Source organism: Oncorhynchus clarkii, chromosome 32 (assembly GCF_045791955.1).
Source record: "Oncorhynchus clarkii lewisi isolate Uvic-CL-2024 chromosome 32, UVic_Ocla_1.0, whole genome shotgun sequence".
Classification (NCBI taxonomy): Eukaryota; Metazoa; Chordata; class Actinopteri; order Salmoniformes; family Salmonidae; genus Oncorhynchus; species Oncorhynchus clarkii.
In genome coordinates, this window is record NC_092178.1 from 28,047,173 (window position 1) to 28,068,950 (window position 21,778).

At 42.1% G+C, this 21,778-nt stretch overlaps 2 protein-coding genes across 4 annotated transcripts in view; one reads left to right on the forward strand and one right to left on the reverse strand.

Moving 5' to 3' along the window:
- The first annotated feature begins 680 nt into the window (after positions 1–680).
- LOC139391857 (transcriptional repressor p66-beta-like) overlaps positions 681–21,778 on the forward strand; it is a 45,043-nt gene continuing 23,945 nt past the window's right edge. Inside the window, exon 1 of one of the 3 annotated variants that reach the window (XM_071139455.1) lies at positions 681–781. The gene's annotated coding sequence lies outside the window, so the exon portion shown is untranslated. The remainder of the gene's footprint in view (positions 782–21,778) is intronic. The other 2 variants (XM_071139453.1, XM_071139454.1) reach the window with 2 other exon arrangements.
- LOC139391924 (piggyBac transposable element-derived protein 4-like) lies at positions 14,404–17,749 on the reverse strand. Its single transcript, XM_071139534.1, has 2 exons — positions 17,616–17,749; positions 14,404–16,048 (listed from the first exon to the last, which is right to left on the reverse strand). The coding sequence occupies exons 1-2, from the start codon at positions 17,747–17,749 to the stop codon at positions 14,404–14,406; spliced, it is 1,779 nt and encodes a 592-aa protein (XP_070995635.1).

The following is a 21,778-nucleotide window of genomic DNA, read 5'->3' on the forward strand; positions in this document are numbered from 1 at the left end:
GCCTCAACGCAGAGGCTATACATTATTGATCGTGTCATCGTTCATCCATTCGCTATCACAATAATCGATCTCATTTCTATTGTAGCCTAAAGGAGAGGATACAGATGTGACATGATCTTGTCTATGAATATGCATTATACGTAGGCCTTGTATATAGACTATATATTATTTTGACAATTCCTAAATTGTGTTAAACAAGTTACAATTTGAAAAAGATAAATTATATAATACCAAATTGATTTATTTAATTTCCGCTTTTACGCATATGATTTACTGCCGTATAGGCAGACTATCAAGCGTTTAATCGGGTGTTCTTCTTGGTAGAAAAGCGATTCTACAAGTCACGAAAATACTAGGTTCAAGATGAGTCGTAGAAAGGGCATTGTTCCTCGGAGATTCAGTCGATGGCCATCGCTGAATGAAGAGGGACTTAATACTGTTGTCCACTCTTTATCTGTCAATGTAGTACTCTTGCCTTGTACTGCGGACACGGCGCCCATAACAAGCCATTTAGTTCCCATCATTTCAGTGCTTTTTGTCCCCTCCCCTCTAGACATAGACAAAAACACACACCTTATAATAATAGGGGCGCGCCTCCGACACAGCCGCCGACCAATAACCCGCCTGTCTGGGCTGAGACCAAGGGGATGAGCGCTCGTTGAGGCCCAATCAGAGCTTTTGTGTTGCCTGCCGGTGCCTGGTCGTGAGGAGCTACTGCAGCGCTTCAGGATCGGAAAGAGAACCCTGAGCTTGTGGAACCTGAGGGGTAAAGGCGAGTCAGGTGAGTCCGAGGATATGGATGAGGCCTAGCTAAAATGGAATATCATTTTTGAAATTGCGGCGGCAGGATTTGGATTCTTACGGGTGGTAGAGTGAACTCTACTTGGGGTAGTAATAATCACATCCAATGTTATAGGGGTGACTCGGGGTTAAATGTGGCGCAAAGACAAACAATACCATAGCATGGTTCGTATATTGATGCAAGTTTATTTGCAAGCCATCAACAACCAACGGTTGAAAGTGACTAATCAAGGTCTGGGATAATTTGATAGGCATTTTTTTATAGATGTCGCGCATTGTCATAAAGAACGCATGTTAAAGAAACGAACGTTTTTAGAGAAATGTCAAAGATGCGGGTAATAGCAACATTGTAGTGAATGTCTCAAATCCGTTTCATTGTTTCATCTCGAGTCTCTAGGGGTTAACTCATATTGGTGGAGAATGCGCTGTGTGTGCCCGGCAGGCTACACAAGCAGTGCATGTGCACACGGTAAAATCCTCCAAATATACCCACATTTTTCGCTTTAAAACCCCTTGTATTAAGATTATCCATGTGTACTACCAATGTAGTGGTACTTGTAGACACAAGACCAAGCGGTACTTTCACAGAGCTGTGTGGAGAGCGCAGTGAGTAGCCAAAGCTAGTGTGCATTGTAGTTGATGGCTGTACAATTAGGGGGAAAAAATCCGAAAATGCATCAGCCATGTATGTAAGTGAGGACGTGCTCTCAACTGGTTCCATATGCACGCAAATGGCTGCCTGACGCTTGACATGTAAGACTTGAAATTTAATTCACGCGAATGTATGTATTGTTTGTAACCAACGGGCAGCCACTGATAAACGGCAGTAGATGCCTAGATGACGTTAGGAAAGAAACGCAAATTAGCTAATATGTGCTGGCTATTATTTTCGGTGCAGCAGAAAAGTCAATAGTGAGAGAGTGCCTAATTTATTTATATAGGTGGTTTGGGTAGAGCCAAGGCTACTGAACCGGGACAAGCTGAACTGTCTGATACTCATGCGGCTTTGGCAACATTTCGTGGCCCATATGTAGACTCACTTGCCAGGCAGCTGTTGGAAGAGACTAAATTGCAATATACATTTGTTCCCAATGAGAATAGTCCTAACCCATTATATTAGCCTATCGATGGTTAACAGATTGCCAAAAGACTGAGATTGAATTAAATTTCAATTATTCTACTCTTCACTCATTGAATTACTTTCTAAGAATTAATCTGACCGTGGGAGCTCTAAGTGTCTATATAGGTCTAATTATATGCCACAGTTTACGGAACAATGTAAGGAAAAGTCTCAGCGGAATTGATGAAGACTGCTGTTAGTTGGAACACAGGTGGGCCCATTCTGAACGCAGGAGGACCCATTCCTAAACGTTTCAAATATACCCTGTGTCTGCTCTATTTTGAGGTCTCAACTTCAGAATTACACCGGGGTATTCAGGTGCAATGTCAAGTTATTTTTGAGTTAAAACTTCAGCCAAGAGGAAGTATTTCCTTTCAGTCATATATGGAAAAGAGATGCATAACCAGCTGTATCTTTACCAATCCAAGATATGCAAGAATGAAGGATAAACACATCTAAACATGGATCCTGCATCGCGGGTCTTGTTGTCTGAAGATTTTATTTGTTTATTTACTTTTCCCTTTGTCTTTATAAGCCTACAATACATTTTTGAGATGTATTTCACCTGTGCTTTGTCACCCACCAGACACTCAATTCTACCAGAAAAAAATATAGAAGTACAGTACTTTCTGAGCCCTGGAAAATCCAGTGCTCACTTCTGTCTACCTTTCTCTCTCCCTTTCTCTATGAATGAAAGTCTGCAGTCTATGAATGGTAGTCCCTGGTGTTGAACACTGTCGAGCAGTATGAATGGACGGTTACGGCACTGCTTTGTCAATGATGGAACAGCCATCGCCATGGCCTCCCAATGTGTATCACTCTACTATCCATCTGCTCCTTCCCACACTGTATTTGTATGGAGAGACCTATGGCCCTGATCACACTCAACTACATGGGGTAGAAGAGGAATCCATTACAAATGTCTTGTAATTTTTGGGGGGTGGCTTTAGCATATTTGTGAATGCTGTCCCTGATATAGAGCATCGATAGTTCATAATCAAGGAGTGTTTGCTCAGTTTAGGTAGTATGTGACATACAATGTTATTTATTTGTTTTATTTATTTGCAGTTCTTTAACACAATTGATGTGCTCCAGCAGACTGGAGCTGCCCATGAAGGGATTTCACAGTGTGCACACTTTTAATTTCCACGGTGCCTTATCACAACTGACTGCCTGGTGTAGCAATGCCCATCAGGCCTCCGTCACTCGTCCTCCTGCATTTTTGATGTGACGTTGTGCCAAGATTCAACTCTTACAAATTCCCATGGTACAGATTCAGTTCCACAAAGAAAGGTCGAGCTAATGCCTTGTTAAACGTTACACGGTTTGGTTTCTGTAGATGTGTATCATGAATGCAGTATTTCAGATCTATCACAAATCATGGCTAAGCCAGTCCCTTGGCTCAATAGAACCTACAGATGCCATTTTTATAATCCGTTAAAACTATCAGCCTCTGCATCTCATTTAAGGATAAGCAACTGCTTCCTCTCCTGGGAACAAATATGTTCCAAACAAACATGGCTTATAAGAAGATTGTAGGCCTATATCAGACAAACTGGACAGTTTATGTAGGCTTTATCATTTTTGGAGGGAAATATCACAACAGAACTCAATGTAAGTGGCCTTGGCTGTGCTTCAGGATCATTGACCTTGGTCAAAAGAAAAAAGGTTAGAAAATAAACAGGCTGCCCTTTAAACACCCCCTTTGTTCAAACACAACAAAGTGACAGGCTCTAAATAAGCGACAAGTGCACCTGCGGTTGGGTAACAATAGACCAGGTGCCCTCCACTGATGTACTTAGGATCCAGCCACAATGACCCCTGATGAAAGGAGCATGTTGTGGTGGAGTCCCTCGCATATTGACTATCCTAATATTGATCTCATTACCTTTTTATAGGGAAGGTATTTTTCTCATAAAAAAGTACAATGTTGATTGCACTCACCCATTTGACTCAGACACTCAGTGCTTATTTCAAGAGACCCTCGCTTTTGGTGTGTGTGTGATGACCCTACCACTGAGTTGGCATGTCCCGATTGACTCAATGGCCCTGGGTTTGGCAGGAGACTGGAACTCTCACAGATAAAGCCTGTGTGCCTTGACACCAGCTATTCACCAGCTGTTGGTTCCTGTACCCCTGCACATTGACTTGGTACCAGTACCCCATTGTATATAACCTCGTTAGTTATTTTGTTACTTTTCTTATTTTTATTTAATTTAATGTATTTATTTTTTTAGCAAATATTTTCTTACTTTAAAAAACAATCTGCATTGTTGGGTAAGGGTTTGCAAGTAAGCATTTCACGTTAAGGTCTACCTGTTGTATTCAGCACAGGTGACATAAAATGTGATTTGATTCTATACAAAAGCAGAGTCATGACAACACCATTACCTCAGACTTTCCTACGACAGTGTACAGGAAGCTCTCTGCAAAATATCAACAGAGAGTGTGCCACTTATTGGTCTGGAGAAGCTATGGTTCAGCGGCTTTTCCACTTAAGTTTTTATCAGAGATGATTTTATGAGGAGGTAGGGTAAATTAGGACGGGAGCTGTAATTTTTTATTTAAAGGAGGTCAAATTTGCAGTTGTCAGTCGGCTTTGGTACCACTAGCTTTGCTATGTTATTGTCCAGCATTCAAGTAGGCCTATGTTATTTAAGCTCAAATACATTTGCAGTGCAAAAGGATTGTCATACCCAGTACACAGCCTGTGATATCTTCTGAAAGCTGCTTTGTCCAATGAAACGCCGTCCTTGTGTTTTCAGTCGTGGAAGAGGGACCCCATTTAAAATCTATGCTCATTAAGGGGTCCATACTTACTTGAAATTAAGATATAAACGCTCTCCGTTTGAGGGGAGAGAAATCTGTATAATTACATCTTAATCAGGAAAATGAAGTTTATTTAAGAATCCGCCCAAGTGAAAATCCTTTGAGGGGGAGAAGCCTTGTCGACAGTAGATTATTGATTGATATGTGCAATGTTAATGAATGTATGTGAAGTGTAGCAATAAACAAGGGAACCATCTTGCATAGCAACGTGTGTAAAACGAAAGGAGAGTGCAGAAAAATGTGTCCTCACAGGCTTACTATTTTTCTTCTGACATGTCCAGTAACAATGTTTTTCAAACAATATTGCAGTTGATTCACAATGCGATTGTGCACATTGCAACCTGTACGGTAACTTAGTATTGAGAAAATCACTGTAATGCCGTGTTGGTTTTAGCAATTTTCTCGCTGTCCACAGGTCATGAAAGGTCAGCACAGCAAGTGATGTCCCCTTATTTGCATATATAGTTTATGGTTTAACCTTTAACCTATGCTGTTCCTTGAAATAATTATAATTGAAACCAGTCCCTGTTCAAGTTGGTGAGTATCAATGAAAAATACTTCAGCTTTAGTGAGAGCCAGGGCATTCCCAAAGAGGAGTGCCGAGGCATGCATTGTGGGATAACCTTGCTTGTAATGTGCTTTCTGTTCAGTGCAAGTCGTGAACCAAAAATGTGTAGGTTATATGAAATCCCCAACAGCTGCAGGCTATACATACTCACACATAGCCATTGGTTTACCGAAAACCATTGTTTGAATATGGAAGTGAGATGGGAAAGTAATTGGCTAGACTTTCCCACAGATATTACACAGGTATTGCATTGGCCTATTTGTTGTCAGTCAAAGAAAAAGGTACCTTTACTACTCACCTTGGAATGCCCCTTCTTTTAACGGGGCCTTAGCCAGCAAACCCAGAAGAAGAGTATCAATTTAATTCAATAGCAGCATGGGATGTAATTGGTTTGCGAATGGGTCTCAAGAATGCTCCGTTTTGCATGTTAAGTGTGTATGTTTGGCGTCACGGCCTTGTTAACACCTGAATGGGGGTGGCTGTGTTGTTCAGTGGGCTTCACGCGAGGCTGATTAAACCCTGTGCAGAAACAATCAGCCCAGATGAATGGCTCCCTGCGACGCTTAATTAGCAGACCTCCCCAACGTTTTTGCTCGATAAGCAAAACGCAGCTGTGGAACTCATGTGGAACACGTGGTCGCCAAGCATCACACCAGGTCCCAGATGACTCGTACCCTTTCAGACAACTGCATACCACCCTGCATCTCACTGATGGCTTGCCTCCAAAAGTAAGCAGGATTGGTGCTGGTCGGCCCCTGAATGGGACACCAGATGCTGCTGGAAGTGGTGTTGTAGGGCCAGTAGGAGGCAGTCTTTCCTCTGGTCCAAAAAAATTATCTCCCAATGCCCCAGGGCAGTTATTGGGGACATTACCCTGTGTAGGGTGCGGTCTTTCGGATGGGACATTAAATGGGTGTCTTAACTCTCTGTGGTCACTAAAGATTCCATGTCACTTCTAGTAAGAGTAGGGGTGTTAACCCTGGCGTCCTGGCTAAATTCATACCATTATCGTCACCTAATTATCCCCAACTTCCAATTGGCTCATTCATCCCCCCCTCCTCTCCCCATGTAACTAATAATCATTTTTTCTTAGTCATCTTATCTGGTAAAATACCCAAACCTTGCTGTGCTGGAATATGTCTTTTGTTTTCACATTGTCCTTTCCAGCATAGTTCCAGCAAAGATGATGGATGTGTAACCCGTTCAGCCCAGTACCGTTCAGCCCAGTACCGTTCAGCTCAATAGTGTGAACAGAGTAGCCTATAATTGGTTCGATCAGACAAAGTGAGACCTTTTTGAATGACTCCTTTCATAAGAACATTTTAGGTCCACAGGGGTCCTAATGCCACTGTGTTCTCTTGTGTTGAACCTCTGCCATTGTGTCAGTGACCATAAAGGTTAAATGCGTATGGCACCATGGTGGCTAATTGGCACCGTTGTTCTGGATGAGTAGTTTTGCCTCCCAGTAGGCTTTCACAACATCTCCATTTCTGGGTATTCCCTTTTGAGTAATTGTGTTTTTTGTTTGTTAAGAGCTTAAAATGAAAATGAATTCACTGCAAAGGTAGGCTGGGAGGTGTGCATGAAGGGGATGAGCTGGGAAAATGAAAGGCTGATGGACTGAAGAAGAAGTGGTGTCTATGCGCGTTCCGGTTATCATTTGCATGACACTCAAATTAAGATGGATTGACAGTGGGAGGAACATGGAGGGATAACAACAAGGTTACATTACATTTTTACTTTTTACATGACCATGTGTAAAATACTGCTTTATAGACTTGTAGCATCTCCATGTAGATGAGGAGACAATTATGCAACAGTACCCCCTCAGACTTGGGTTGATGAAGAGAGGGGGTGATGTGTAGGCAGGTTTTGTATGTAGGAATTTCTATATTGGTCTCAAGAGTCTGAAGTGACACTATATATTGACATAAGTAACTCTTCCCCCCTGTCAATGAGAAGGTGTTTCCCTTCTTTTAACACTTCCCAGATCCGGCAGGCAGTAGAATCACACATTTTCTTGCGGTAGATTATGTGGCTGGTGTGCTACACTACTGTAGCTCTCCTTTTGTTGCACTGTGTACGTTTCACATCTTTCAACAAAAAAAAAAAAAGTAATTTGAAAATGACTTAGACGTAGTTATGCCCTACAAAAATAATTTCAATGTTATGGTGTGCCACGTCTTGTTAAATGAAGTGAATTTAATTGTCACTTTCTACAATGTTTTTTTTGTCCACCAAAATATACCTTTCACACACATACCACTTTGACGCTGTGACCTTTTGTGGAACGCGTATCCTGCCACGGCTTTGGCCTTTTCCTGCTCTTTTGACCTTTTTTCCCCCAATGTTGAACTTTTCCAATGTTGACAGTCAGGACGTGTCCTGGTTGTCATGTGTATCATTCCCTGTCATCCAAACACTGTCCCCTTCACTGATTTGTAGGGATGTCTGTGCTGTTATGAGTCAGCCAGGAAAGTAAAGTAGTAGTAACAGAATTGTTAACAGTGAACACCAGTCCAGTAAACTTATACTGTAGTTTTCATTTCTTTGCTCTCTGTGTCCTAGTGTAAAGAGAACTAAGGCCAGTAGGTGAAGGAGACTCTATGGCGTCCATCTCAGATTCTCCTTCAGGACAGCGTTTCTCAATATACAGTGCATTCATAAAGTATTCAGATCCCTTGACTTTTTCTACAGTTTTTTTATGTTAGACATATTTCTAAAATTTAAACAAAATCCTCATCAATCTACACACAATACCCCATAATGACAAAGTGATTTTTGCAAATTTATTAAAAGCAGAAATACCTTATTTAGATTAATATTCAGACCCTTTGCTATGAGACTCGAAATTGAGCTCCGGTGCATCCTGTTCGATTGGTGTCCACCTGTGGTAAATTCAATTGATTGGAAAGGCACACACCTGTCTAATTTAAGGTCCCACAGTTGACAGTGCATGCAAAAACCAAGCCATGTGGTCGAAGGAATTGTCCGTAGAGCTCCAAGACAGGATTGTGTCGACACAGATCTGGGGAAGGGTACCCAAAAATGTCTGCAGCATTTAAGGTCCCCAAGAACACAGTGGCCTCCATCATTCTTAAATGGAAGAAGATTGGAACCACCAAGACTCTTCATAGTGCTGGCTGCCCGGCCAAACTGAGCAATCGGGGGAGAAGGGTCAGGGAGGTGACCAAGAACCGGATGGTCACTCTGACAGAGCTCTAGCGGTCCTCTGTGGAGATGGTTATCCTTCTGGAAGGTTCTCCCATCTCTGCAGCACTCCACCACTACACCAGCAATAACATCTGCTAAACGCATGTATGTGACCAATAAAATATGATTTGAGTGGCCAGACAGAAGTGCCTTTTACTGAGAAGTGACATCAAAGCCCACTTGGAGTTTCCTAAAGGCAACTAAAGGACTGTCAGACCATGAGAAACGAGATTCTCAGGTCTGATGAAACCAAGATTAAAGTCTTTGGCCTGAATGCCAAGCGTCACGTCTGTAGGAAACCTGGCACCATCCCTATGGTGAAGCATGGTGGTGGCAGCAGCAGCATGCTGTGGGAATGTTTTTCAGCGGCAGGGACTGGGACACTTGTCAGGATCGAGGCAAAGATGAACAGAGCAAAGTACAGAGCGATCCTTGATGAAAACCTGTGCCCCAGTTTGAGGTCTTGAGCGCTCTGGAGAAGATTCACCTTCCAACAGGACAACGACACTAAGCACACAGCCAAGACAACTCAGGAGTGGCTTCGGGACAAGTCTCAATGTCCTTGAGTGGCCCAGCCAGAGCCCGGACTTGAACCTGATCAAACATCTCTGGAGAGACTGAAAATAGCTTTGCAGCGACACTCCCCATTCAACCTGACAGAGCTTGAGAGGATCTGCAGAGAATGGGAGAAACTCCCCAAATACAGGTGTTCCAAGCTTGTAGTGTCACACCCAAGAAGACTCCAGGCTGTAATCGCTGTCAAAGGTGCTTCAGCAAAGCACTGAGTAAAGGGTCTGAATACTTATGTAAGTGTAATATTTCAGTTTTTTGTATTCTTTATAAACTAGCATAAACCTGTTTTTGCTTTGTCAATATGGGTTGTTGTGTGTAGACTGAGGGGGAAAAAACAATTGAATCAATTTTAGAATAAGGCTGTAACTTAACAAAATATGGAAGTCAAGGAGTCTGAATACTTTCCAAATGCACTATATGTGTTTGATTCCAGCACTAGCCCATCTGATTCAACTAGTCAATTCAGCCGTTGTTTCATTGAATCGGGTGTGCTGATGAGTGGTGGAATGGAACAAATATGTGCAATGTTTGGGGGTCCCTGAGGACCAGGTCTGGAAACACTGTCTTCATGTGACTATATGTCCTTCACCTGTGCTACTCACTAATGCTAATGATAATACAGGGCTATGTCCTCGTTGTCTTTAACCACAGCCCTCTCCCTCTCATATGAGCATGTTTATGCACTGGAACAGATTGCTATTCTGCCCCTTGAGATATTTCCTCATCATTGTCCTTTGTGGAAGCATCAGCTGACCATGATGAGAACTACAGTTTGCCTTCTGCGGTAGGGCACCTTTGTGTGGTGGTGGCCAGACCTCAAATATTTTCTGTTTGTGGTGTCAGCCCACAGAAGGCATCGGAAACGAGCAAGATGTTTTCAGACGTTCCGTCTTTGTAGCTCCCTTCCCTCTTCCTGTAACCTATTTTCACCTGGCCCTGTATAGTGGAATCTTGTGTTGTCCTTTTGTGTGTGAGTGTATACCAGTGAAGGATCAGAGGAGGAAGGGGAGGAACAGCCTCCTCAGTGAATTTAATACACATTTAAATGGTAAAACATTTAAAGTTAACATTTTTAGATAACTATACTAAATATAATTACATGTCAACAAATAATTGATTAAAACACATAATTTGCAATGAAGGTGTACAGTAGCCTCAACAGCACTCTAGGGTAGCACCATGGTGTAACCGGAGGACTGCAAGCTTCCCTCCTCTAAGTACATTGACTTCAACACAAAACCTAGGAGGAATATGGGTCTCATCCCCATCCATAGACTTGCACAGTAATTTTGACAACTTCCAGAGGACGTCCTTCAGCCTATTAGAGCTCTTGCAGCATGAACTGACATGTTGTCCTCCCAATCAAAGGATCAGAGAATTAATCTAGTACTGAAAGCATAGATACAGCTAGCTAGCACTGCACGGTATAAATTGTGGTGAGGTAGTTGACTCGGAGAAAGACTAGGTGAACAGTTTTGAACAAATTATTTTCTTCCAAAATAAAGAAGCTAGAGATTTTTTTTCTTTTGTTTGACACTCAGTTTTACTCACTTAGCTAGCAAATGCAGCTGAAACACCCTATTCAAACAGAGGGATGCAATGTTAGCTAGCTCGCTATAACTTTCCAACACAATACTGGAACTCTTCCAAGTCGAGGTAAGCTTTTGGTATTACTAAAGAATTGCCACCGGGGCCGCTGTTGTAACGGCTTACTGTACACTAACTTTACTGCAGGATTGTAAAGGGTTTACTAACGCGTTAGTTCTATTACGTTACTTTAGCTAATATGGTGGAAACGATGTAGGCTGTGTGTTGCGGTTTGGCTTGGAAAGGTATTTTCGTCTGGTCAAATACAGCTGATTTGTTGTGCATTGAAGTACTCAAGCGAAGGGAAATTTGAGAGGAGAGATGTGAGACGGAATACAATGTGGCTGCTATGAAAGTGAACTGTGTGATCAGGGGTGTATTCTTTCCACTAATTCTGTTGAAAACGTTTCTTAAATGGAAGTCAACCGCACAAAACGGGGATAAATATACCTGAATTTGTCCAATAGAAACTCTCGTTTGCAACTAATGATTACACCCTATATCAGCTAGATGCAGGCAAGAGAGTGCAAGGCATTATTGAATGTCACTGTCTGTCCAGTTCCCTACTCGGGGTGCGTGGCCCGTCACCGACACTCATTTAATGTGAGCGATCCTGTCTTTGAGCAGTCCCAGAGATCCCAATATTTTCAAACATGTTTGATTTTATCGGAACAAAATCTGCAATGCTCTTGTAGTGTAAGATGTGCAATGACAAGTTTTTTGAGAATGGCGATCAGCAATAGCCAATGAGAACTCGTCAAAGAAGCCTGTGAGAGGTTGTTTCGCGTCACCCAGAATTTGTAGACTCTCGAGCAGGAGCCATGACTATTAGTATGTGTTTATACTTGCCTTTAACCAAAGCGTCTAATCAATCTAATCACATCATTGTTTTTTTCGCAAGACAGCATGGTGGTATGGAGAATCCTCATGACCAAGTGAAGAGTCTTGTAGTGTGTGACACCCCGTCTGTGCCAGATCGTTGAGCGTGCGCACCACTATGTTGGCAAGACAAAAACATACAGGAAATACGGTCACTTAATGTGAGAGGCTCAACGACGTTAGGATTTTGAAAGTTGTGTAGTGTGCATCCGGCATAAGAGTATCAGTTATGTGATTCAAGGGGTCAGGGTTCACAGGGTTTAATGTAGAAAACCTGCCTGTATGTCTGTTTGGTGTGATGTGTTTCTTGTGCCTTTTGTGTGCGTCTATAGGCATGTGTTGATGTCTTCACTGAAGACATCGATACCCTCACTGCCCCATTTTATAAATCTCACTGCTACCTCCGTCTCTCCAGATGGCCTATGTTCCAGCATTTTTTCCTATTGAATTTTTTTTTTGTTTAAACAACGTATGCCCCACCCTGTGGTCTGAAGTTCCGCAATGATCCCTTTTTGTCAAGATGCCAGGTTTAGAATCAGCGTCTTGCAAGAAGTAGCTTTTCCTCTTTCTGCCCTGAAAGCACAGGGGCTTCATTGCCCCCCCTCCCCACTCCTCTCTCCCTCCCAACCTCACTCTGACTCTTTCTCTCTCCCTGTCTTCGTGTGACGTCCTGACCACTAACGGCTACATATTAAGAGATAATTCCATACCCTGAGGTTACAAACCGGCTTAGACTGGCTCGCTCGCATTTTGACTGCGCTGAGTACTCTGGGTAATACAAAAATAAAAGTTAACAGAATTGTAACTCTGCTGTTTAAAGGAACAGGACACTAATTTATGCAAACAGTGACAAAGTTTGGGTGTTGGGTCTGAGAAACGCGCAGCCACATCCAGAAATACATATGGTGGATTTAGTAGGCTACAGAGGTTCAACGCAGTTTGGTAATCGTGGGGGTAACCACACATTCTCAATGAACGAAACTCTATTCATTAGAGTAGACTTGTTTTCATGCTAAACCAATGACTTGGGATGGGTTCTGACTCAATGCCCTTTGTTCTACCCTTGCCTCTCCAATTCCTCCGTGAAGAGGCAGAGTACCTCGAATAGCAGTGTCACTAGTCAATGTTATGCAGTTACGTTACTGTAACGTAGGTCAATGAGAATCCGGTGTCAGTGAAAATCATAATTAGTTCATCTGTATGCTGCCTAATGTATACGCCACAGTACTGCATGTCGGCATGCATGTGTATGGCTCACTTAAAGTGAAAGGGTTCCATGGTTGGCATATGCACACCAAAATCAGCATCTATGAAAGCACAACGTCATGTCCATATGACCCACACTCCGAAATGGAACCTATTTGTCTGAATACAGGGTCTTCAAAAAGTGTTCACACCCCTTGAATTTTTCCACATTATGTTGTGTTACAGCCTGAATTTTAAAATGTATTCAATATATATTTTTTCTGTCATTGGTCTACACACAATACCCCATAATGTCAAAGTGAAGTTATGTTTTTAAAATTTGTTACAAATTAATAAAAAATGTAACGCAAAAATGTATTGAGTCTAGGTATTCAACCCCTTTTTGTTATGGTAGTCTAAATAATTTCAGGAGTAAACATAAGTTGCATGGACTTACTCTGTGTGTAATAATAGTGTTTAACCTCTTAGAACTACCCCCCTACTTTGTGCAATTTCCGCCTGAAGACATACCCAAATCTAACAGCCTGTAGCTCAGGCACAGAACCAAGTATATGCATATTCTTGGTACCATTTGAAAGAAAACACTCTGAAGTTTGTGTAAATGTGAATTGAATGTAGGAGAATAACACACACTAGATCTGGTTTAGATAAAACTATGGAAAAAAACATGCGTTTTTTCTATTTATTTTTGTATCATCATCTTTCAAATGAACAAGATAAAACAAAAATTCAGATAAGATGATGGGGACAATTTTCTTGAAAAAATTAAGAGGGCAACAGTACTTGTGCAAAATTTCAGAATGATAACTTCCAAAATGAGTGTGCTACATAACATTTATTATGAAGTCACCCAGGTGTCCCACACAAGTAGACCAAATGTACCCAAGTGGCCAAATTGGTGAAGTACACATTTTGAAACCAATAACTATATACAAAATACCAAAATGGTATTCTAACACACCCCCCTACAAAAATTAAAAAAAATTATGAAATTTCAAAAATTTATGAAAAAAAAAAAAAATTCAAAAAAAAAAAATTTCAAAAAAAAATTTGAAATTTTTTTGTAAACATTTTTTTTTGAAAAAAATGTTATGAAAAAAAATATATATATATATACATTTACAAAGTAACATGGGTAACTATTTACACACTTTTACACATCCTCAGTCCTCTAACAAATAGGAAAAACAGGAAAAACAACCTAGAAAGGCAAAAACCTAGGAAGAAACAAGGCAATGAGGGGTGGCCAGTCCTCTTCTGGCTGTGCCGGGTGGAGATCAGTGTTTGTAGAGTGTGCAACAGGACAGCACCCCAAGAGAAAAATATGTACAGTTTAGGGCTCCATAGCCGCAGGCACAACAGTTGAAACTGGAACAGCGGCAAGGCCAGGTGGACTGGGGGACAGCAAGGAGTCATCATGTCAGGTAGTCCTGAAGCATGGTCCCAGGGGTTCAAGTCCACTGAGAGAAAGGAGAGAAAGAGAGCAGACTTAAATTCACACAAGACACCGGATAAGACAGGAAAAAATACTCCAGATAAGATATAGCTCAGCTAGACTGCAGACTGGTGTTCTCAGCTAGACCGCAGAACCACTTTGCCATATAACCCCACCAACATTGCCAAAACTCTAGACAATGTTCTGCTGCTGATGCCAGATGCCATAGCAGTCTCGCTCCGATGTAAAGCAGAGGGTCACTGAGCATGTGCTGCATGTGATGGGAGACTTCATCTTGCAGACAACACAGCAACGCCTCCATGCTGTGCCCTTTTGGCCCTTAGGCACATCCATGCCTGCACAAATATATTTGGGCAGATGAACACCTGTGGCAGGAGCAGAAGGGACAGGGCTTGGTGCAGTGGTGCTGTAGCCAGCAAGCTCCTTGATGAGCTGCTCTCTGAAGGCTTTCTGTGAGAGGAAGGGCTTTCCACAGCTCGTCGCCATTTCCTTGTGTAGGATGAATGCATTCACCACGGCGATGTCGATGAAATGATAGAAGAAGGTCTTGTACCATTTCATTGTCTTGTGGAGAACGTTGTAGTAGCCGATTAGCGCGTCCGAAAGGTCGACTCCTCCCATGCTCTTGTTGTAGTCCTTCACTGCAGTTGGAATGGGGACATTTTTGGTTTTCCATGCCCCGGCACCATCCTTCACACGCCTGACAACATGATCCCCACTGAAGGACTTGTGGATTGTGGAGCACATCACCACCTCTCTGGTATCCATCCACTTTACAAAAAGCAGGCCATCTTCGCGGATCCATCGCATGCTCCCCCGCTCAGCCCGCTTAGGCATGTCGTTCACCTTAGTCTTCGGAAAGCCCACCCTGTTGGTACGAATGGTGCCACAAGCCCATACATCCAGCTTCCTTAGGTCTGCAAACAGGGTAGGGCTTGTGTAGAAGTTATCCACAAACAGTTTGTAGCCCTTCCCTAGCAGTTGAAAATCCAATAACTCCATTACAGAGTCATAGCTGAGTCCCTTACCGGTAGCAAAACTGTTCTTCCCCTCGTAGACAAAGAAATTGCACGTGTAGGCACATACAGAATCAGCCAAAACAAACAGCTTGTAACCCCACTTGGTTGGTTTGTTTCTCATGTATTGTTTGAGGCCAATTCTTGCCTTTGAGGCTACCATCCTCTCATCGATTGACACGTTCTGGGCAGGCTGAAAGTATGTCTTGCAGGCCTCAACAATGCTGTGGTAGAGCGGTTTGATCTTGCACAGTCTATCAAACGCTGCTGTGCCTCTCTTCTTCTCATTCTCTTCATCAACCTTTGGGTCACTGATGTGAAGCGCCTGTGAAATAATCAGAAACCTTTTGCAGGACATAACAGTCATGGGGAAAGGCAGTTGGTACAGAGATGACGTTTTCCAGTAGTCCTTCAGGCTTTTCAGCTTCACCAGCCCCATGTAGATAACAAGTGAAAGGTAGCAGAAAAGATCTGACATGGATATGGGCTTCCATGCTACCTTTTTGCCTGCTTGTTTCTTCTTCCCATTCTTATTTGTGTTGGACACGAGCGAACCTACAACAGATGGTGTAAAAAACAGTTGAAAAAGCTGAAGGGGGGTGTAAGTGGAGGTCGGGTTCACCTGAGGTCCTGGCTTCCTTTTCGGCCTGAAAGTTGGTTGTGGTGGCTCCACATCATCTTCTAGGATGGTGTGCCAACGCCCTTCTGTCCCTCTGTTAGTGGGTGGCACACTTCCCCTCTTCCTCTTCACACCTCTAGATGGCCCGGGAGGTGTGGAGCCAGAGACAGCAGGGGTACAGCTGGATGAACCAGCTTCAGAGGGGGATGGACACCTTGGCACTGGGGGCTCCCAGTCGGAGTCAGTGCCACTGTGAAAGAAAATGTTCAGTTAGAATAGTTTCACATATGAGCCCTGTATCAACAGCTATAATAAACATACATAGAGTACAGGGAGTAGCCCTGTATCAACAGCTATAATAAACATGCATATTGAGGACAGGGAACATAAAGTGCTGTTCCATATCACTTTGGCAATTGATGTGGGCCTGCCTCAAAATAGGCTATTTGGGTAGACCATGCGTTCTCAAAGAAACAGGCACTCACTCACAATGACAAGCTAACGTGCACTTTAGCCATTTCATTACATCGCTATATATTGCTAATAAAATGTAAAAACAGCTATAATAAACATGTATATAAAGTGCTGTTCCACATCAACTGACAAAGTGAAATGGGCCAGCCCCAAAATAGGCTATTTGGGTAGACCATGCGTTCTCAAAGAAACAGGCACTCACTCACAATGACAAGCTAACGTGCACTTTAGCCATTTCATTACATCGCTATATATTGCTAATAAAATGTAAAAACAGCTATAATAAACATGTATATAAAGTGCTGTTCCACATCAACTGACAAAGTGAAATGGGCCAGCCCCAAAATAGGCTATTTGGGTAGACCATGCGTTCTCAAAGAAACAGGCACTCACTCACAATGACAAGCTAACGTGCACTTTAGCCATTTCATTACATCGCTATATATTGCTAATAAAATGTAAAAACAGCTATAATAAACATGTATATAAAGTGCTGTTCCACATCAACTGACAAAGTGAAATGGGCCAGCCCCAAAATAGGCTATTTGGGTAGACCATGCGTTCTCAAAGAAACAGGCACTCACTCACAATGACAAGCTAACGTGCACTTTAGCCATTTCATTACATCGCTATATATTGCTAATAAAATGTAAAAACAGCTATAATAAACATGTATATAAAGTGCTGTTCCACATCAACTGACAAAGTGAAATGGGCCAGCCCCAAAATAGGCTATTTGGGTAGACCATGCGTTCTCAAAGAAACAGGCACTCACTCACAATGACAAGCTAACGTGCACTTTAGCCATTTCATTACATCGCTATATATTGCTAATAAAATGTAAAAACAGCTATAATAAACATGTATATAAAGTGCTGTTCCACATCAACTGACAAAGTGAAATGGGCCAGCCCCAAAATAGGCTATTTAGGTAGACCATGCGTTCTCAAAGAAACAGGCCCTCACTCACAATGACAAGCTAACGTGCACTTTAGCCATTTCATTACATCGCTATATATTGCTAATAAAATGTAAAAACAGCTATAATAAACATGTATATAAAGTGCTGTTCCACATCAATTGCCAAAGTGAAATGGGCCAGCCTCAAAATAGGCTATTTGGGGTAGACCATGCGTTCTCAAAGAAACAGGCCCTCACTCACAATGGCTAGCTAACGTGTACTTTAGCCATTTTTGCAAATAAAATGTAAAAACAATCACTAATAATATTTTATATTAAAGTCAAACAACGGCATTAGCATGAGAGCAACTTACCAGTCCAAAACGATGTCCTCTCCGTTCAAAAAATATGCCTCAGTTTCAGAATCGAAACTATGGGAGCTAATGGAGTCCTCTTCAATCTCTGCCAAATCTGTCTCACTTTCCCGGTCAATCTCTTCCAAAATCATTTCTACATTCGTGTATCTAGTCTTAGAGGTAGCTTTCTTAGACTTATTTGCCATTTTATTCGCGAAATAAACAGTTGAAGTAGCAAATTACTGAAAAACGTCTGTGCGTAATTAGATTCACTCCTTCACGGTTCAATTGGCAATGGCGAAAGAACGGTCTTTACGCCAGCGTCCAGTGAATAGGTTTGTCTTACAACAATGAATCATGGGATATTTCCAGTTACATCTGCTCATTGGCTATCTACCCAGCTAGATTTCAAGAAGATCAGTGGTCATTGGGTTAAAATAGAGTCAATCAACAAGACAGTGGTCATATAATTGCTGCGCAATGGGCTCCTCACGTGTTGTCTTCCAATCGGTATTACCATATCAATAGAGCCCGCAAAATGGCCCATCAGGGTTGATTGTGTTCCAAACAAAGAGTTGATTGCAAGTAAACCAAACATGACTGGAAAGAGAGGGAAAAGACGAGGAAAAGAGAGTCTCTTTACGTTGGACGTTACTTTGAAAATTGTATGACAGGAAATTCAACGAGATAAGCGTTCACAAAATGTTTCGTGTTAGGCTATAAAAAATGGATTTAACCGAACAAACGACCATTCATTGTGTAACAATGAGCCTTGGGATTGCAACCAGAGCAAGATCTTCAAAGGTAAACGATTTATTTCAATGCAATCTGTGACTTTGTTACGCAAGTGCTGGTTGAATAAGTAGTTTGATATGGGGGTCTATGCTCAGATAAACGCAGCTTATTATTTCGCAATAAATTATTTTTTAAATATGACAACGCAGTTGGATTAGCAAGATTCTAGGCTTTTGAAGCATGTGAGACACTTGTATTTTCATGAATGTTTAATATGACTATTTGTGGCGAACACCGTATGTTGTTGAATTCAAACCCGTATCCGGGATCGGTAGATCAGAGAGGTTAACCAGATTTATGATTGACTAACTCATCTCTGTACCCTACACATGCAATTATCTGTAAGGTCCCTGAGTCGAGCGGTACATTTCAACCACAAAGACCCAGGAAAGATTTCCTATTTATTTGTATTTAACCTTTTTATTTAACTAGGCAAGTCGGTTAAGAACAAATTCTTATTTACAATGACGGCTTACCAAAAGGCCTCCTGCTGGGATTAAAAATACAAAAAATAATAAAATATAAATATTGGACAAAACACACATCACGACAAAAGAACACGACATTGAGACCTAAGACGACAACACAGCATGGCAGCAACATGACAACAATATGGTAGCAACACAACATGGTCCAAACAAGATTGGGCACAGACAACAGCGCGAAGCAGCCACAACTGTCAGTAAGAGTGTCCATGGTTGAGTCTTTGAATGAAGAGCTTGAGATAAAACTGTCCAGTTTGAGTGTTTGTTGCAGCTCGTTCCAGTCGCTAACTGCAGCGAACTGAGACGACGAGCGACCCAGGGATGTGTGTGCTTTGGGGACCTTTAACAGAATGTGACTGGCAGAACGGGTGTTGAATGAGGACTGCAATAGATATCTCAGATAGGGGGGAGTGAGGCCTAAGAAGGTTTTATAAATAAGCATCAACCAGTGGGTCTTGTTTCGGGTATACAGCGATGACCAGTTTACAGAGGAGTATAGAGTGCAGTGATGTGTCCTATAAGGAGCATTGGTGGCAAATCTGATGGCCGAATGGTAATGAACATCTAGCCGCTCGAGAGCATCCTTACCTGCCGATCTATAAATGATGTCTCCGTAATCTAGCATGGGTAGGATCGTCATCTGAATCAGGGTTAGTTTGGCAGCTGGGGTGAAAGAGGAGCGGTTACAATATAGGAAACCAAGTCTAGATTTAACTTTAGCCTGTAGCTTTGATATGTGCTGAGAGAAGGACAGTGTACCGTCCAGCCATACTCCCAAGTACTTGTATGAGGTGACAACCTCAAGCTCTAAACCCTCAGAGGTAGTAATCACACCTGTGGGGAGAGGGGCATTTTTTTTCTTACCAAACCCCACAACCTTGTTCTGAACACCTCCAAAACAAAGGTAAAGGGTAGAGAGAGCTTGTTGAACACTAAGAAAGCTTTGTTGTGGAGCATTTAACACAGCTGGCCCCTCCCCAGAATGAGTAAAAGACTGTATCATCTGCATATAAATGGATGTGAGAGCTTCCTACTGCCTGAGCTATGTTGTTGATTGAGCTATGTTGTTGAAGAGAGTGGGGTCAAGGATTGAGCCTTGGCAGTGGCTGAGACAGCATATTTTTTTTCTCAGTGGCCGAGACAGCAGATTTTCTGACTATATACACTGCACTGTTTTTTGGGGTGTCAAGTTTCAGGAGCTCATTTAGCACCTCGGACTCAGTGACTGCCTGCAGGGAGAAACTTTGTAGCGGGGCAGGGGAGAAAGAGGGGAGAAGCATCTGGGATAGTCGCATTAGAATGAGTGGGAGATGAGGTAATGTTGGACGGGCAAGGAGGCATGGCTGAGTCAAATAGGAATCCTGACTTCATGAAGTGGTGATTTAGAGCTCAGCCATGTGCTTCTTGTCAGTAACAACCAGATCAACTTTAAGGGACATGAGCAGCTGTGAACAGGAGGGTTTATTCTCCAGGTCTTTAACCATTTTCCAGAACGGTTAAAGTTCTCTCTCTTGGGATTAGACCCACAGAGAGAGAACTGCTCCTTAAAGTAACTAACTCTGGTCTTCCGGATAGCCTGAGTGCACTTATTTCTCATTTACCTGAAAGAAAGCCAGTCGGACTGAGTTTGCGTGTGCCAAGCTTTTCGCCAAATGAAATTCTTGAGGTGGAGTAACTGCAAAATCACGGTCAAACCAGGGGCCGAACCTATTTTTATTTTTTTCTCGTTTTCTTTATGGGGGCTTGTTTGTTAACAATATCGCTGAAAATATCAAAAAAGAAGGTCCAAGTGTTTTCGACAGAGGGGATCAAGCTGATTCTATACCATTTTACAGAGGCCAGTTCATGAAGGAAGGCTTACTCATTAAAGTTTTTTAGCAATCGTCTATGACAAATCAGGACAGGTTGTTTCGCTGAGCAGCCATTACAAACACAGGCTGTAAAACAGGGATCACTAAGGTATCAGTCTGGTGTTTTCTGTAATGACCTATCAGGATTATTTGTGAGGATAACATCAAGAAGAGTAGCCTTTCCTGGGTGTTTCGAGTCATACCTTGTGGGATTGGTAATAATCTGAGGAAGATTTACGGAGTCCCATTGCTTTAGGACTTGGTTTTAAGCAATGCATTGCAAAGAAGTGCACCTATTGGTAGATGAGTAAATGTATTAAAAAAACAGACATTGAATATCATGGAGCATGGTGAAGTTGTTAATTACACTTTGGATGGTGTATCATTACACCCAGTCACTACAAAGAGACAGGCATCCTTCCTAACCAATGCCAGAGAGGAAGGAAACTGCTCAGGGATTTAATTAGGAGGCCAATAGTGACTTTAAAACCATTACAGAGTTTAATGGCTGTGATAACTGAAGATGGATCAACACCATTGTAGTTACTCCACAATACTAACCTAATTGACAGAGTGAAAAGAAGGAAACCTGTACAGAATACAAATATTACAAAACATGTACCTGTTTGCAACAAGGCACTAAAGTAATCTTACAAAAAATGTGGCAAAGCAATTCACTTTGTCCTGAATAGATTGTGTTATGTTTGGGGCAAATCAAATACATCACATTACGGAGTACCGCTCTCCCATATTTTCAAGCAAATTGGTTGCTGCATCATGTTATGGGTATGCTTGTAATCGTTAAGAACTGGCGAGTTTTTCAGGATAAAAAAATAAACGGAATGGAGCTAAGCACAGGCAAAATCCTAGAGGAAAGCCTGATTCAGTCTGGTTTCCACCAGACACCAGACCTTTTCAGCAAGACGATAACCTAAAATACAAGGCCAAACCTACACTGGAGTTCCTTACCAAGAAGACAGTGAATGTTCTGAGTGGCCGAGATGCAGTTTTGAATTAAATCTACTTGAAAATCTATGGTGAGACCTGAAAA

Excerpts from the sequence above, each read along its gene's own strand:
- LOC139391924 (XM_071139534.1), bottom strand. The coding sequence starts at position 17,749 with ATGATTTTGGAAGAGATTGACCGGGAAAGTGAGACAGATTTGGCAGAG. Across the intron at positions 16,049-17,615 it reads GAGGACATCGTTTTGGACTG|CTGTACCCCTGCTGTCTCTG; the intron begins GTAAGTTGCTCT and ends TGGTTCATCCAG.